At 43.9% G+C, this 17,574-nt stretch overlaps 1 protein-coding gene and 1 long non-coding RNA gene across 3 annotated transcripts in view; one reads left to right on the top strand and one right to left on the bottom strand.

Annotated features, from left to right (window-relative positions):
• The window catches only part of STUM (stum, mechanosensory transduction mediator homolog), a 48,157-nt gene extending 41,102 nt beyond the window's left edge, over nucleotides 1-7,055 (bottom strand). The window contains exon 1 of one of the 2 annotated variants that reach the window (XM_088161107.1): nucleotides 6,792-7,055. In XM_088161107.1, coding sequence (XP_088017233.1) covers nucleotides 6,792-6,981 — 190 coding nt within the window. In that variant the 5' untranslated portion in view covers nucleotides 6,982-7,055. The remainder of the gene's footprint in view (nucleotides 1-6,791) is intronic. The other variant, XM_088161108.1, reaches the window with a different exon arrangement.
• The window catches only part of LOC148224200 (uncharacterized), a 45,025-nt gene continuing 33,363 nt past the window's right edge, over nucleotides 5,913-17,574 (top strand). Inside the window, exon 1 of the long non-coding RNA XR_015802169.1 lies at nucleotides 5,913-5,996. This is a non-coding gene — a long non-coding RNA (uncharacterized LOC148224200). The remainder of the gene's footprint in view (nucleotides 5,997-17,574) is intronic.

The following is a 17,574-nucleotide window of genomic DNA, read 5'->3' on the forward strand; positions in this document are numbered from 1 at the left end:
TACAACCAAGTTTGTGCTCATCCACTGTGGTGCTGCCACTGTCTCACTTTAAAGTTGTAAAGTTCTACAACAAAGACAAGTCCTAAGACAGGAGAAAGAATGTCATGTCAGACTGACTTTTTATATTATTACAAACCTTAGGACTATTTTAGAATAGTCCTTTACCATCCAATCACCTTTTTCTCCTCAAAATTCAAAACTGGACGAAGGTTCTAAAATTCACCTTTGTGCCAGACACTGCCAGCTGTGGTATATTTGTGTTCAGGGTGCTGCACACAGCTTCGTGGGTAAGGAAGAGCCTGAGGAACCTGGCTTCTGCTTCCTGCTCCTCTCTTTATGATCCTGAACAGTTCAGAAACTCTCAAAGTTCTTTTCATGGTGGAGAGATTAAATGGCAGTGAGCTGCTGCAGGCAATGGTGCTTTATAAGGCTTTGTAAATCTCTTCAACATCCACTGATTCAGAGCAGGAGAAAATACACTTCCTTCCTGCTATCCAGACTAGGAAAAATTCACCTATCAAAAGCACTCTCCTCATCCAAGTTACTTTTATCTTCAAATTCTTTCACTCATTTTCTCCCTTGCTGTAAGAAGTTTCAGTTCTTTTGCCTTTGCACTGAATCTCTGTAAATGTACTTTTCTTCTTCTGGACTTAATTCTCTCCACATCACACCCTTTGTCTAGAACAGCCTTCTATCCAACTTAAAATTCAGCTGGTTTCCTTGGCCATTTAACAGCTCTTCTCTTCTGTCTGCTCCCACCTTCACTCTTAATCTCCAAGTGCATCTGTCCAAACTGCATTAAATGACAAACAAGATTACAAGATGCTGAGCAAACCCTGTCTCCTTATGTGTTCATTAAGTAATGAATATCTCCACAGAGCTGCTTCAACAACTGCAGTGAACAAAAACCACTGACCAAAAACCTGCCCAGACATTTCGTTTCTATTTTGGTGGAATCAGAAGGCATGAGGGAGGCAGAGAAACTGGTTTGCATTTTAGCTGGTCTGGCACAAACAGCAATTCAAAGGCTGCAACACTGGGTTAGTGCACAGCCTGACAGTGAAATGAACCAAAAAGTCATTTTAAATGCAAGTGGAGCTCAACAGCTGATTTCTACCAACCATAGCAAGTGAAGAGCAAAATCTAGCCACAGGACAGGAACAGTTCTAAATATTTGGGCTGTGACTTGAGGCTGTGGTCACGAACAAGGCATCAGAGAGCTTCTGCCATGTGTGCCCATAAGTGCATCTGTGGAGGAGGGCACGGGAGGAGGATGAGTATGACAGCACATACACACATGACCACCATGGCTGGGCACACAAACTCAAGGAAGGAGCCCAGTGTTACACACAGCAAGGGGAGGAAGAGGAATATATTAAGTATTCAGGCAAGTATGGGAAAAGCAGAAAGCAACTTTCTGCCAAAAATACAGCTAAGCGTGCTGTTCAACGCTGGATTAAACTGAGGGGTCACATCAGGTGCCTCAGCAGATAAAATACCTGTATTTTTTTTTTTTCAGATCAGATACACTAGGGGGAGTTGTCTCAATCAAGGATCTACAAAGTCGAAACACTTTGACATTTATTCAGATCACCAGTTACCTGTGAACCTCCTTTGAGTTTCCCAGGATTGACCATCATTCTAGCAGGTCCAGACACTGTGGAACAAAAATATTCCAGACTACTCAGTGGCAGTAAAATTGTGTAATGACTGTTCAATACCATCTGCCAGGTAAGTTATATAATACAGTTAGATTTCTCACTTAAATCTCTCTCATAAAAATAAAAGAAAATAAAATAAAAGAGGAATTTAATGGCCTTCTACATACTGAAAAGAACAAAGACCTGCAGGCGCAGAAACTTCAGATTCAGCTGTATATTCTATATTCTTGTGCCCACCTTTACCTCACTGTGATCACTGTAATCTACAGCTGATACCACTGGTGCCAGTAATGGAGCAGTAAAACCTGGATACACACATTTTACTTCAGATCTCATCTCCCACCTTGCACAAGCACAAATCACCATAAAGAACTTCTTGACCTTTTCAGTGGAAAATACAAAACCTGACAGACTGAAGTCTACTGGTAATAGATTTGCTTTGTTCAATTATGGTCCCATGAACCATGTGCTGCACACTACCAGCATCATAGGCTGAAAGGCAATATTAGCTAAAAACTGCAGCAGTAAAGTTCACAAGCACAAATTCCCACAAACACTCGAGAAAACCTTTGTTGTCCACAAATGAGCTTGTAAATCACACAGATTCATTGGTTTGCATGTTTAAAAGAAAAAAAAATTTAAAGGATCCAAAGGGAGTTTGAGATTTTAATGCACATATGTCTGAAAGCCCAAATTTCTCTTTTGCACTGTTTGCTCTACCATAGATAATGTGGTTTTTTCCTTGAAATTCTTAGTTTCACTAATGAAGGCAATGGATGTTTGTTTGAGGCATCTATTTACCATTCCAGCCACAAAAATAAATTGGGTACTGGTAATTTTATGCAGATCTTATCCCTTCAACTTTCTCGAGTGTTGTGCTCTGTACTTCTATTCAGCTCTTTGAAGAGCTCATTCTGCTCAGGAGAGCCTTGGTTTCTAATGAGGAGATGCTTGGCTTCTATAAATCAAATATAAAGCCACATTCACACAGCTGAAGGTGCAGCGCTTGAACTGTATCGGGACTGAATAAACAGATGGCAGGAGACTCGTGATACGGGGCTGACACACGGGAGCAGGAGAGCTGCGCTGTGGAACCCTGGAAGGGAAAAAGTTCAGTGGGCTGGGAATCACCCCTTCTTCCCAAAGCTGCTGTGAGAGGCTGTCACTCCTGAACTCCTCCACGGGCTATTTCATGGCACACGAGTGGCAGCTCTCCTATCCTGCGCTAACATAATTTTATGCTGCGTGTTTCAATTACTCCCCGCATAAAAATAGTATACACGTATAACGCGGGCTGGGATCCAAAAGTCCACCCCCTTCCTGACAGGAGGGATTAATCCTGGAGAACAACTCAGACTTTCAGATAATTTCACTCACTTCTCACATTACCCCCCTCCCACACACGTGATGTTGAGAGAAGGAAGAGCAGAGAGGAAGGAGGGCAAGATTCCCATGTATCAGCTCCGGGAATGACAAGGAGCCAGATCTTCTCCCACGCTGACTGGCACACGGCAGCTCCGGGAGAACACAGTCTGCCAGCTAAAGGGCACGGCCAGCCCTTCTCCCATTTGCCATCTGCAGGAATGGCAGGGCTGGGCACACCTCTGTCTGTGCTGACAGCTGCATCTCCCATTCTGCACACACAATCATCATCACTCCATGGTCTGGCCATGATGCCTCACAGCCTGCTCCCAAAGCCAGACCAGCCTGTGGCAGAGCTGGAGCGCTGGTAGCCAAGGCAGGATGGCTTTTGCCACAGCACCCACTGACTCCTCTTCTTCCCAACCCATCTTTTTATGAACCTGAGCTCGGGACACCTTCATTACAGCCCAGCCCTATAGCCCCGTTAGACACAGATGAGAAAAACTGCACCGGACCCTGGAGAACTGATCCAGAACATTTCCAAGTGGACACACCTGTCACAGAAACCTGTCACAGTGTAATTTCAAGGCTATTTGGCAAAAAGTAGATTGGTAATCAAGATTTTTTACACTGCATTTGGTCTGAATTTTAAGTTTTGGCAAGGCAAAAGTTAATATATCCCCTGGGTATGAAAAAATTACTATGAACTACATCTTTTGTAACATGCATGGAATGAGTAGTTAAAACCCAGTTTACAATGCATCTTAAAACCTGCAGTTATGGGTTATTACATAAAACTCTGAAAATTTACCAACTGAATATAATAAACTGTACACAAAATAATGACTGTAAACAAAGAGAAAGCGTCGCTTTTCCTGTCCAAATAGAGTACTACTGCAAAACATACATAGCACCATGGAAAAATAAACCAGATATTTAAAATTCTCAGATTTCACCCTCACAGGTGACTTCCATAACACAGGAAAGATAGTTTAATTAAAAAAAAAAATAGAGGCTTTCCAGATGCTGAGAGACTGCCCAAGGATTTGATAGCGTGCATCAGAGTGCAATTTCTATTTGGATATCACCACTCTGAAGCACAGGGCACTAATGAAAACCTCAAAGTCACCAGTCTCCAAGCAGTGGAAAACCTGATTTATTCAATGTTGCCCATTTTCTTGTCTACTCTGGTGGTCTCTGACCCTTATTCACAATTGCACTGCAGAGTCCACACACAAATGACAACTACATGCAAAACGGATGAGGGATGGATTTAGGGACTGAGAAACACCCCTAAACATAGTCACACTCTCCAACTAAACAGGCAGAAATATACAGCAAGCCTGTGAAACATCATTTGAACATGTTATAAATCTGGACTACAAGAATTGATGGGAATTTTGCCGTTTACTTTGCAGGGAACAGGCTCACATCCTTGTTGTGAATACTTCACACCACTGCAAATCTTATCTGTTTTACGAGCATTGCTCAGCTCATTGAGATGGCTGAAGTGCAACAATGACACAAAATCTCTTTTTACCTTGAGCATTCCTGCCAGCAGATTCGTGTTCCTCCCGTTTCCCCTCATGTGTGGGCTATGTGATACATGACAGGATATGGCTGAGATTGTAAATAGCTGTATTCCAGTCAGGTGTGTCATCTCAGACTAAGTTTTCTCTCAAAATGCATGTGATATTAGCAGCTTTATTAACAGAACGGTTCATTTATGTACAAACTAAGTGCCACGCTTTGCATACTGAGCTTGGGATGCATCTCCAAAACACTGCATTTCACCAGGCTGTGGGGATGCCACAGGGAAGGATTCCTTTTCATTTGTAGTTTTTTTGATTTGCTACTTTTGCAACAGGGAGAAACAGTGGCATGGCCAGCCAGATCATACCGCTGAAATCAGTGCATCAAAGGGCAAACAAATAAAAACCCCAAAACTCTGCCTGTTAAAAAAACCCAAACAGAATTCAAAATAGAATTAAAAACCATTTTGTGCTGGTCCAGCCTGTCAGTGGTTACACAACCAACACAGCTGCATAGTCCAGATTCAACTCCCAAGCTTCCAACCAGCACAGACTGGGAGCCCTGAGCACCCACCTTCAGGAAGGAAGCATTATCTGCTGTCCTTCCTTAGGCACCTTCTGTATGAGGGAAGGCACAACACTGGCTACCCCAGCAGACCCACAGCAGTGATGCCTTGGGTTTTAGCTTTTAGCACCCAGAGAAGAACTTTGGCAGAGAACCACACTTTGAGCCAATTCCAACATTAGGATGGCTTATGGGGATCTGTCTAACTGGGATGAAGGGAGAACACTGAGAGTTTTCTAGTGTGCTTTCTGAAGTGTCAGCTAATTTGGATAAGGAAAAGGGCCACGGTAAGTCAGGCTCTTTTCTTGTACACAATAAAGATGTGGTGTCTTCAATGCCAACAGAAAACAACACTCGCTTTGCAAATTCTGGTTTTGAACTTCTCTCTCCAAAGTGGGAAACTAAGCCCCAGGAAACCTAAAGCCCCGTGACAGAACTCAGCTCTAGAGTTTGTCTTTGATTCATCACTCGAGGTTCTTCAGACAAGGGATGGGCAAGGAACACACCCGAGCACAGCGGACAACATCTGGAAGCACACACACACACACCAGTCCTTCCACAGGAAAACTCAGAGGTATTTCAAAAGGTGCAGGTTTTCCCCTGGAATCCATCAACAGGTTTGGAACAAGCACATTGGAATAGCAAAGGCTTCTACATGTTGCACACACTATCCCACCCACACTTAGGTAGTACTTTAATCTGAACTTTAAGAATTTCAGATTTGTTAAAGAATTAAGCCACCTGAAGCAATTAAAGGCAGGCAGTAGCTCTTTAAAAGCAGGGCTAGGTGAGGATACTTCCATATCACAAGGACGGCTTCTGTGGTGGCCACAGTAACAGAAACAGCAGCCAGAAATGGACTATGAGAGATCTGAGGTACGGGTTAATAAGTTATGGATTATTTTGTCTGGGTTTGATTTTGGATTTTTATTAACGTGGTTATTTTGCTTTCAGCTAGAATGTTTGTATTTAGCCTTGTATTCCAGGGGCTTTTGTAGTGTTCAAACTCTAAGCTCCTCTTGCAGTAAGCAATTCTTAATTCAAGTGGAGGAAAAGGAAATACAAAAAGGATGCAGCCACATCTTAGGGACCTGACTAGAGACTTTATGTCGAGAAACTGAATCCCCAGTTTCTCTGGACAACGGTTCTAACATGTTCCATGGAGCTCCTTAGAAAACCCGGGACGGTAGGCTGTGAAAGCTCGTCTCTAGCTATAGCGAGTGATGCAGGCACCGGGAGCTTTGGTCCTCTGGCTGAAATCACAGAACCAGAACAGCTGAATCCCTTCTACACCGCACGATCCCCGCCCGGCGAGATCGGAGGGGTGGGAAGGCGCGGGGGATGCTCCGGGATGCTGTTCCCCAGCCCCGGTCCCCGCTGCCCTCCGAGGGAAACGCGACCCTCGCCCGCTCCGCTCGCTGGGGCGCGGGCGCTGCCCGGCGGATCCCTGGGGACCCCGCAGGCGCTGCCGGGGCTCTCAACGCGAAACTTTGCAGAGCGGCTCCTGCCTCCCTCCGTTCCTCCGTCCCTCCCCGCGCTGCCGTCGGGAAAGTTGCGGCCGCGGCGGGGTCCGGCAGCCCGGGCGGCCCCGCCGGGACGAAGCAGCCGCAGGTGGGGAGGGGACCCCGAGCCCCGGCCGCCTTCCCTCGCTCCCTCCCGCAGCATCCTTACCCAGCCCCGGCACGAAGGTGTTGAGGAAGAGGCAGATGACGGCCACGGGGAAGGGCATGTAGGGGATGGCGGCGCGCAGGGGGCCCTTCTTCTCCCGGACCTGCACCACCACGCCGCTGGAAGGGGCCGTGCCGCCCCGGCTGGGCTCCGCGGCCGCCGCGCTCTCGCCGTCTTTGGGCGAGGGCTCCATGGCCGTGCCCCGGCGGGATCGCAGCTCCCGCCGCCCAGCGCGCTCCCGCCGCCAGGCGCGGCCCCGCCTGCGCGCCCCCCGCGCCGACCCCTCCCCGCCCTCCGCCCGCCCCTCCCGGCGCTGGATCCCGCCCGTATCCCGGCCCCTCGCCGCCCCGGCCCCTCGCCGCCCCGGCCCCTCGCACCTCTCCTCGTCCCGCCCGCGCTGCCGGTCGCAGGGCCAGGCGCTGTCCCGTTCCCCCGCTGGAATGGGGGAAAGAACTCCTTGCAAGGAGTGCAGGATCGTGCCCCGTGCGCCCCGAAAAGCAAAAGGTGTGAGAAAATGTGTAAATTAAACCCGCAGTGTTTGAAAAATCCCTGCAGTAAGGAGGAAGAGGGAGGGGAGCCACAAGAATTGGAAGGCAATGACCCTGGAGAGCTAATGGCAGCTTGGTGTGAAAGTGTCTCCATTCCCCGGTGCCAAGAGGCGAAACGTGGCTTTGTGGGACTGGTCATTATTGTTCAGGATTCAGTGGGTGAAATGGGAACAAAACTTGAACGTGTCTAGGTAAAAAAAAAAAAAAAACACAATAATCGTCCCTGCACATGGGATTAAGCAGAGAAAACGGGGAAAATATTAAAGGCATTAATCCTGGTAAGAAATATAAGTGTGACACGTATAGAGGATCTTTCCATGAGAGAGGATAGTCTGTGTCTTACCGTGCATTTTGAAGCTATGGTTTTGCCAAAAAAATCCTGCTAGGAATTTAGATCCCAAGAGAAACCTTTTAACTATTTTATTTATGCGACTTGAACTCCACCTAACAAATGCGTTTTTCGACAGTTTAATTGATTAGAGTACAAATTAGCACAACGAAAAGGCGGGGTAAACTAAATGAGGGAAATGCAGAATCTTCTTCTTGGGTTACATTACTTTATTTTTCTACTAACTAGGCTTGAACCTACAAAAACATAGACAACCCAAATAAATTCTCTCATCTTTAACAGGATTTCTTATCTCTCTATTGTCTTTGCTTATCTTTTGGTTTGTCTTCTGAGTGCATTTCATCCAAAAAAATCTTCTTTTTTGATTAAGCATGTAGGACTATTTTTTGTTTAAACACAAAGTTTGGATACGTTTCTGAAATACATCAAGTAATCTGGCTTTTGGGGGAAGGTTTTTTGTGTTTCTTTTTGTTTTGGATTTTTATTTTGTTTGTTTGGTTGGGTTTTTCTAAATGGTGACATTTCTTTCCATCACAATAGTTCATGGCAGCCTAGACACAAAGCTATCGGAGAGCTGCACTTTCTCTTGGAAAGATCTGATGTAACTGATATGGACTCTATATTTCTCTGCTGGTTGATCAAACTACAGTCAGATGAGAAATCCATATGGTATGAATATGGATTAATTAGAGCCTGTACAAAGCAGAATCCAAGTTGGAACACGATCAATAACTTGCAGTGATATAATTCTTTGTAGGTTCTGGAAGTGGTGTGTGGGTGAGCCCACATTACCTACAGTACAAGCAAGCAAAAGGCCATTGTGAGAGTAGCCCAAATAGAAAATCAAAGACAGTGATTAATTAAAACAATATTTTGTCAGAAATACTTAATAACAAGTTGGCTTTTATGAAACATTTCCTTGGAATATCTCAAAGCCTGTGACAAATGAGAATTAGTTCATTTACTTCTCCAGGATTAGCTGGCAGCATGCAAGGCTTCCTCTCCCCACTATTAAAATGCCGCCACTCCCAGGCTGAGCTGCATCATTAATTTTGTGCTGCCGGTGCCCGTGGAAGTTCTCGGGCGCCTCGGGCAGAAGTTATGACTGCCTCCCGAGGATATTAAGGATACCATCGTGTAACAAGTTGTGACATTCCCAAGCTTTTCCAAACAAGTGCACTGGTGGCGACGTTACTCTGCTGAGGCTGCTGCTCCCTGCCTGCACGGCAGCCGTGCAAAGCATCTCGTGCTGAGCACACAGGAGAGCTTCAGCCAGCAAAGGCAGGCGGCCATGGAAAGGTTCACTGGGACCTAAGTAAGGAAATGAGGCCCAGGCTGAATTTATTTTTTCTAGGAAAATAAGGTTATAATTTATAAAAAGCCGTGATATTTGTATGTACTAAGAATACTCAGTTTTCCTCAGATTTGATCTTTCAAAATGTTCATTTTGCTTCTCAGCATGAAAGCAGCTCACAGAACTGCTATATATATATATGAGACATTGTTTTTCTGTAGTTGAGACAAAAAATGATTTTAAACAAACCCAACCTGAATTCAAAGTGGTGTTTCAGACCATGGGACTCCCCTGGCACACCAGCATAGCACCAGTGTGCAGACACACAGGGCTGGGAGCACATCCTCCCCCAGACTTCTCTCTGGAGAAGTGCTGCAGGATGCTCTGTAAGGCTGAAGACAAGGTAGACTATTGCCAAGGCTTTGTGGTGAGTTGCACTGCATGTGGATGTTGCTGGGGCTTTGATCAGTATCCCAAGAATTTAATATCCATCAGGCCTGAGGGACTCCAGCATGAGGCTCATGGCCACCAAACACCCAGTCAGAGGGGAATAATACCCTAGCTGAGAGCAGAAGGGATTTGTTATGGTCACCAGCTGACATTCAAGGAGCTGTGATAGGAGATTTTATGATAGGAGTTTTTCCCTTTGTTTTCCACAGATACGAAATAAGCTGTATCTCAAACATTTTGCAGGTATGGACATTTTGAGTTGTACACTGAAAGATGAGAGAAGTGTAGTCAGGCCAAAGAGAACTTAAGATCAGATAATTGTATTAGTTTACCCTGCAGCTGTAGAATGACCTTTTCTTCATTCCCTGCTTGCCCTAGTATTTGTGGTGTTCCTGTGGAGAACAGGTTGTTCAGTGGAGAATTGGAGATCCTGCAAAAGGAAGGGATGGTGCTTCTCTGGCAGGTGCTCTGAGGACTGGGCACAGCACAGGCTGCTTCTGACTTTGGAAAGGGAGAAAAAAACTCCTGCAAACTGAATGAATACTAATGACATATCTACAGCAACCAGGCATTCATACATTTTAAAACCACCCCACTCCTGAGCTTGGGTTCTTTCCAAAGCATCCTCGAGTATCTTACAAGTATGTTAAGAGATACAAAAATAGATGCAAACACAAATCATTAGGAGTGTTATTAACAAAGACAGTAAGGAGCCAAGTGGAGCTGCTGCTCACTAACAATCCCTGAGGGGCAGGAGGAGCCCTGCAGTCTGTGCTCCAGAGCACCAGAGTCAGTCCAGGATGGCTCCACATGCTGTGACTGAAAGCAGAGTTTGGCTCAAGGACTGCAGCACTCTCCCAACAGAAAAGATCAATTAATTTCATTCATGTTGCAGGAGTTAGAGTTATGTCTGCCACTAGAAAATCCTGGAATTGGGGCTGGCACAGCCCTGTGTCATCACAGAGACAAATGTACCTCTATGCAGAGGAATGAGTTTCTTAAGTGCCACTTGTGGCCCGTGTCAGAATGGAGTCTTGAGACTGTCATGACACTGAGACCTCCTAAATTGCTTTCATTTGACAAATGTCAGACAGTCACATGAGGCTGGGTTTGTGACTCAGTGAGTTTTTCCTGGTGCAAATGAGAGCTATGCTTGTTGCTGACACAGTACATGGGTATATCCAGCACATACAAGACTTCCACTAGTTTAAAAAAAAAAAAAAAGATTATTTGTGTCCAATCTGGTGGAAATCCTTCATTGATTTCACTGGGAACAATAGTAGCTTCATATTTATTAATTATTCTTCTGTTCCATGGATGTCAAAACAACAGGAAATCTTAGATTTCATAAATTTCTATTAGCTTAAACTTTTAATATTGGCATTTACAGCTGTGTCCTGCTATGTCCTGAAAATATGTGATGGTACCAAGATCACCAAGAAATGCTTAGGACTCCAGGACAAATCTATTCCCCTGGCTCCTGCCTTCCTTTCCAGGCTTCAGCTAAAGCATCCCTTCATCCTTACAGCCTGTGCAGAATGAATTGCAGTAATTTCTGGGAAACACAAGCATCTCACTAGAGTCTTCATGTTTTAATAATGCATGTAGCTGGTTTTCTTTCTTCTCAGCTCAGTGTTCATGCAGGTGTTCTTCCTGGAAAGAGCTTTGGACTGTTACATGTTGCCCCATGTGTCTGCGCCAGGCTCTGTAGCATCCCCTAAAAATTCACCCAGTGTGAGCTGTGTTGCTCAGAGAGAGAAAATCCACAATAAGTAAATTCTCCCAACAGAGAAACTGGGAAAATAGTTTGGAAAATCTGTATTTATTGTAACAATGACAAGGTAGGTGAGGAAAGAGGACAGGCACTAGAGAAATATTCTGGAGAGGCCCAAAGCAATTCTGCAATCACAAACATTGCCTTGCTATGTCTTGAGTAATTTATGCTTGCCCTGAAAGTAAAGCAGATACTCTGGTCCCAAGATACTCTGGTTTTCCAAGAAATGTGAGATATGGATGAAAATCTGGAGCTCAATCTATTGATTATTGCATCACAGCTTTAGATTTGGGTCTGTCTGCAGTTCAGTTGTGGGCTGCCGTTTTAAACTAGTGTGGCTTAACTTAATGTCAGTTTTCATTTGTCCAAATGATTTGGCAGCATCTCTAGAATGATCTCTAGAACTTACCTGTGACTTTTATGGGTTAACAAAAATGTTAACCTTTACTGAAACCATCACTGGTGTCAGGCAGCTGCATCATGTAAGATAAAGGAAGCAACCTGACTGGAATCAATTTCTACCCTGCTTGTCCAATGGAGGTCCTTTGCTCTGAATGGTATCCTGTTGATAATTTTCTGCCACTGAAATAATGTTATTTGTCTTAATCTTTCTTTTGTTCTTCTCTGTCATTAAATCTTTTGGATGGGAATGAACAAAAATGACTGAACTTAGAGGCAGATCTTTATCTTCAAATACTCACAAAAATCTATAAGAAAGAAAAGGAGGTCCTTGCTCTATTAATTCTGTGCTACCTGTATTTTTCCCTTCATTTCTCTTCTGTCGTTAAAACAAGCATTCTTATGGAAAACATCAGGAAAGCTATAAACACATCAGGAACACTGTAAACACCAGCTGCCAGTGGCACAGAGCACGATCTTGTTACACTGGCCATTTGTTTTGCTGCAGATTATTTTTTAAGAGTTTTGACTGTCTCTATCCCCAGTTGAGCTTATGGAGACTCTTATACTATTGAAAAGTTCCCTTTTCTTCTTGGTGTAACCTCATTACCCCCTTTTACAGCACCTTTCTCTGTGGAACTTTTTACCTTGCAAGATAGCATAACCCTTTGTTACTGATTAGCATTCTGTGCACTTCCATCATGTTCTTTGCTTTGAGCAATCCTTCCCAATTATGAACTAATTATTGATCACAGGCATTATGTGATGCTCCTGGGCATTCACGTTTTACAAGTGTGGGCAGTAGAAGGTTTCTAGGTGTTAGCTCTTGTGACAAGTAGTACTTGGGATTATTCAGTCCTCTCATACCATGGTTCAATAGATCAGTTACTGTGCTTGGAAATGCCCAAGGCTTTCTGGCTTAAAATGTTTGTGTTTTCCAAGTTTATTGCTGCACTTCACAAAATACAGTCTCCTTTCCCCCCCCTTCTTTTCTACTGGGGGGAACCTCCTTGCCAAACCCAGTGTCTCCCCATACTGATCCATTTTTCTTTTTCAGTCTTGTCCTGTAGCTTCTGGTATCAGCCTTTTTCCAGCACAACCAAATTGCTGCTGAAAGCCAAGATGAGACCCCGTTCCTTCAAGAACTTGTAGCCTCACCCAAAAAATCCAGTTTATTTACACAGCTGTGTAAATTTTGCCTTGCAGCTGGTGGAGAGGCAGATTGTTCCATCTTCCAGGAATGATCAAGTCTGCTTAAGTTGAGCATTGTTTCTGTGGTTAAGTTTAGGAGGAACCTGTAGGGAAAATTAGGTATCTTCATCCATTTGGCATCCTTTCTACTTTTCCCTCTTTGGAGGACAAGCATCTAATGGTCTAGTACACTTTGTGCAAAGTAGAACCAAGCATCTGTGTGTTTGGTTTCCTGAGTGAGTGTATTTTGCCAGAGACTATGATTTAAAAGCTAAATGCTGTTACCATTATGCTCTGGTCATGGCTACTCTGAAGGACATAGGGAGGATTCAAAAGCCTAAAGTAAATCACAGCAGAACTGCAGGTGATAGAGAAATCCCACTATTCATAGAGGAGCACTAATGAGCAGCAAGAGGCAACTGAAATTATGTGACAGGGAAATAATTTGTCTATGTGATGAGGCACCTTAAATTTAGGCGCCTGAAAGATTAAACAATCCTGGAAGGTAAGTGGGAATGGATTAGTGAGTGGATTTAGTGGCTTTAGGATGTCTGAGTTACAGCTTAAGGCAGTGTTTGGACAGACGAGATTCCCTTCATTTTACACTTAAGTTGGCCCCCTTAAGGTCATTCTTGGGCATGTTTTCTAGTAGAATTCTGAGATGAGGTGGGAGCTTTTTGCACACAGTCTCTTTCTCTCATATTTAGTTTGAGGGAGGCAAATGATGTTCTGTGGCTTGAGAACCACATCAGTCTATCAGGTAAACTACTGCAAAGCTGTCACACTGCCTGAAATGAAATTGCTCCTTAGATCTAATTTTTTACCTCTTACATAGTATTTTTACTTCTCAATAAAAGCTATTTCAGATGGGATTAAATGTTGTGTATTGTAAGACAGCCCTTTCAAAAAGCTGAGAAATATAAAAACACATGCTTCTCCACATCCTTGGGATTTGCTTGAATCATGGTGGTGACAGAGGCTGAGTTACCAGCCTGCATAAATTTTGATCCTGGAGAAAGGTACCCATCTATTTGACAGCTGTGAAGAATCAAATTTACCAACGCAGGAGCAGTGGAAACGAGTTTGCTTCCTTGCACTGTTCTATCTCTTATCTGGAAGGACCAATAATAAAAATTAGTTAAAGGTCCAGAAGAGTGAGCCATTCAGTCTTCATTTCTCTGCTGCAATTGCCCATCATTTTGTAGTCTCAGCTGGATGGAATCAGCAGCTCTTGTGACACAGGTCACATCAGAGGAGGTGTAAGCCATAAGCACTGCTGGATAGCTCAGGGGTTTCCAGCGGGATGGGGAGTGTTTATGCATGGAATAGAAAAATTTTTATGTTCTCTGACCAGAGCTGCTGGCTCTGGTCCATGCTGAAGGTTTTGTCCAGCCCCCTGTGGGACAGCAGTGGATCTCTGGTCTGTTCCAAGGTGTAGATATCCTCAGCAGCTGTTCAATAGTTTCAAGCAGACTTGCTGAGAACGGATGAAGGGGTTTGCCTGAGGAATGCTTTCTTGGGATCACTGATGGCCAGTGATGTGTAAGAATTATGATATAACCCACTGGACTTCAAGCCTTCCAGTGGAGATGGGACTCGGTGACAGGGCATCCTGTGATCCAAAGGGCAGGATTCTTGTTATGTTCGAGAGGGAGAAGTTTTAGATATGCACTATCAAGTATTCGTTGCAACATGAACTTTCTCTGCTGCCAAGCAAGTAGGGGACTTAATTTTCTGAGACTGTACTCGCTTGTTTTGCAAATGCTGCACTGACATACAACAGATTGTAGCAATGTTCTGTAATTAGGAATTAAAATAGGAGAAAAATGGTATTTTTAAGCTTGTTCAGCAAAAGAAGAAATTGCAAATCTTCCCTCAAAGATTAATGCACCCAACTAATATTGGCAAGAGTAGTGAATGTAAAAGTGAAGGTTGTCATAATCAGGGAGGCACTAATGACAGAAGCTGCTGTTCTGGGAGGCAATGGAGCTGACATTAGCAGTGTGCATGGGGACTGAAAGTCCTGTTGTAAGTGGACTCAAGCAAGGACACATGGGAAGGAAAGCTGGTTCATTTGTTTCAGCAATTCATCCAGCTCCAAAAGACTTCTTGTGCTACCAATGTGCCATCAGTCTAAACACTGCCTGCTAAGCTATATTTATTTTCTTCCTGAGATCCATCTATATCTTTTTTATTTCTTCTGCCAGAGCTGCAAGATTACTTTAAATTGCTTTTTGGCGTAGAGGAACACCTGCTTAAATCCCTTTTAATCTAGAATGGGATTCATGTTGCATTTGCTGATCTTGTGAGCTATTCTCACCCACAGGAAGCCTATACCTGGTGCAGTGATTTAAAGAGATGAGTCAAGTGCAATGGGGACTGGGCAGGAAGTATTCCCAAAACCCTGAAAGGTGTGTTTATGGTGGACACTATTCCATTTCTGGATTTCTTAGGCAAAAAGGGGTAGCAAATAGATGCTGGATAGAAGACTATGGTGAGCTCAAGGAAAGACTACCATGACTGCTTTTGGTGTTCAAAGGCTGAGGGAGAGAGGACAGCCTTCAGTTTTCTACCCTTGAATAAAACTGCCGAGTTCAATCTGAATCACTTTGTTTCAGGGAAATTGCAGCTTTCAGTGGTGCTTTCCATCCCAAAGTGATTTTCTGTGCTAGAGGAGGCCTAGGGCTTTTTGCTGGGGAAATCTGCACTGGGCTCTGTGTCACAAATATCTGGCAAAAAATCTACTGCAGTGTCTGATTCTCCTGGGCTCAATAGGAATGCTGGCTGAGTCAGCTGGAATACTTATTATTGATATGGCTGTAGGGAACTGTCCAGCCATGTCACCAGAGACTGAGAGGTTCCATTACATGATCCCACCCTGAGCATTCTAGTGCCTTTTCTGCAGGGCCAGTGCACATTCCTATTGTGAAACCCTTACTCTGGGTGCTTGGGAAGCTTTGCCCCAGTATGCTTCTGCATTGAACAGACTTCTCTGCTGAATTTCACTGCATTTAAAAGAGCATTTCAAATGTCCAATTAAACTGGAAAATCCATGTTCAACAGATTTTAGTATGATTCTCCATTTACTCATTATCGTTAATAATAAAGTCATCACTTCCCGAGTGGTTCCTGTGTCCTTAATTAACATTTCTGTTCTGTGTCCACCCCCTCGCAGTGGAAGTGAAGCTGTGGGGTTTTTCCTGGTTTTTGGATCCCTCATAGACCTCAACATGCACCAGCACCTCCCCAGCCCACCAGCTTCTGTTCACTTCTGGTCTCTCTGGTTGGTTTTCAGCACTCTCATCCCAGAAAAAGTGTCCACATCCCTCTTATTTAGCAGCAGCACAAAGTGCAGCTTTCCCCAAAGGTATTTGCTGCCTTTTGGGATGGACACCTTGCAAGTGGCTGCCAAGGGCTGCAGCTCTGTCAAGTTTCTCCCTGTAAGAAGCTGCATCCTCAGGAGTTTTACCTTCCTGTGGCACATTCAGCATGGCTTTTACTGAGCTCAGGCAGGGCTTACTTCACTCAGTTGTCCCTGTGGAAGTGGCAGGGGAGAAGCATGATGGACCTTGCTCCTTTGATTCATATGCTGCTCTATTTTTTTTTTTTTTATTTTTTTTTTTATATTTTTGGTTTCCTTTTTTTTTTTTTAAGTTAATTGCTTGTCTTTTCTGAGACAGATCCCATCTGGCCCTGATGTTTTGTCAGCCTTATGACATTCTAAAAAATTTTATAACTATTTCTGGCATTATTTCAATTTCTGACTATTTCTGCTTTCTTCCTGAAAATGTATGGCTGTTCTTGGCATCTTCTCCACATTCCCCACTTCTTATAAACATTGCACAGAGAGATTGTTTTATCCATGTCTGCTTTTTCTGTATGTAATTTACCTTTCTGCTCTGCTGTCCCCTCAACCATGCCATGTTCTCAGCTATCTGTAATTCTTCTTTGTCAGAGGGAGCAGTAGTTCTGTCAGCCTCCACTAGCTGCTTTGCCCATCAGCTTCCTGTACATTTCTGATTTTTGTCTCTCTTCAGAGGTTTCTGTTCACCTCAGGTAGTCTGCGTGGGATTTTCATCCCAAACTGCCTTCCAGCACACAGAAAAAGAATAATTGTTATTGTAAACTTTGAGGTGTTCTTTTTATTTCCAAAACAGATTTATATAATACTAGAAATCCTTAAAATCACTTTCAAGTTATCAAAGTGTGGAAAACATGCCTCCATGGGAAGATCAACAGAAGATTTGATCACTTTGCATCAATATCTCTGTAAGGAGAGGTGATCTGAGAATGGGTGAGGCTTCTCAGCCCTGTTGACAAAGGTATGAGCTGATGGCTACTTTGCCATCTGGCTGTGCCTTTCTTAGGGTGACCTGTTTGATGTCCGTCTGTCTTGCTTATGAATGGAAAATTGAACTTGTAAAGGTGGAACAGAAGCCCCAGTTTCCAGCAGATTGGTCCCAAATCTCTTTGCTCCCTTTATTAATTAACAGCATTCCCATGGAATCTCCTGAAGTTGTTTGCTGCTGTACTCTCTCTGTAAAATTAATCCAGAGCTCTTTGGCCGGTTCATAACCTTGATTTTTTAAAAATTATTATTATTTTTATTTTTAGATAGTCTCTGTCTCCATTATCTACTGTCCTTATGCCTCCTGTTCAGCTGGGGAAGCTTTCCAACCCAAGTGATTTCTGTGCACATACAAAGGTATCACCCACTGACCTATTTCCATGGTTTTGGTGTGATGGTTGAACTCTCTCCATACATACTCATTGGTGTCTCC

The sequence above is a fragment of the Sturnus vulgaris genome, chromosome 3 (genome assembly GCF_052056855.1).
Source record: "Sturnus vulgaris isolate bStuVul1 chromosome 3, bStuVul1.hap1, whole genome shotgun sequence".
NCBI lineage: Eukaryota > Metazoa > Chordata > Aves > Passeriformes > Sturnidae > Sturnus > Sturnus vulgaris.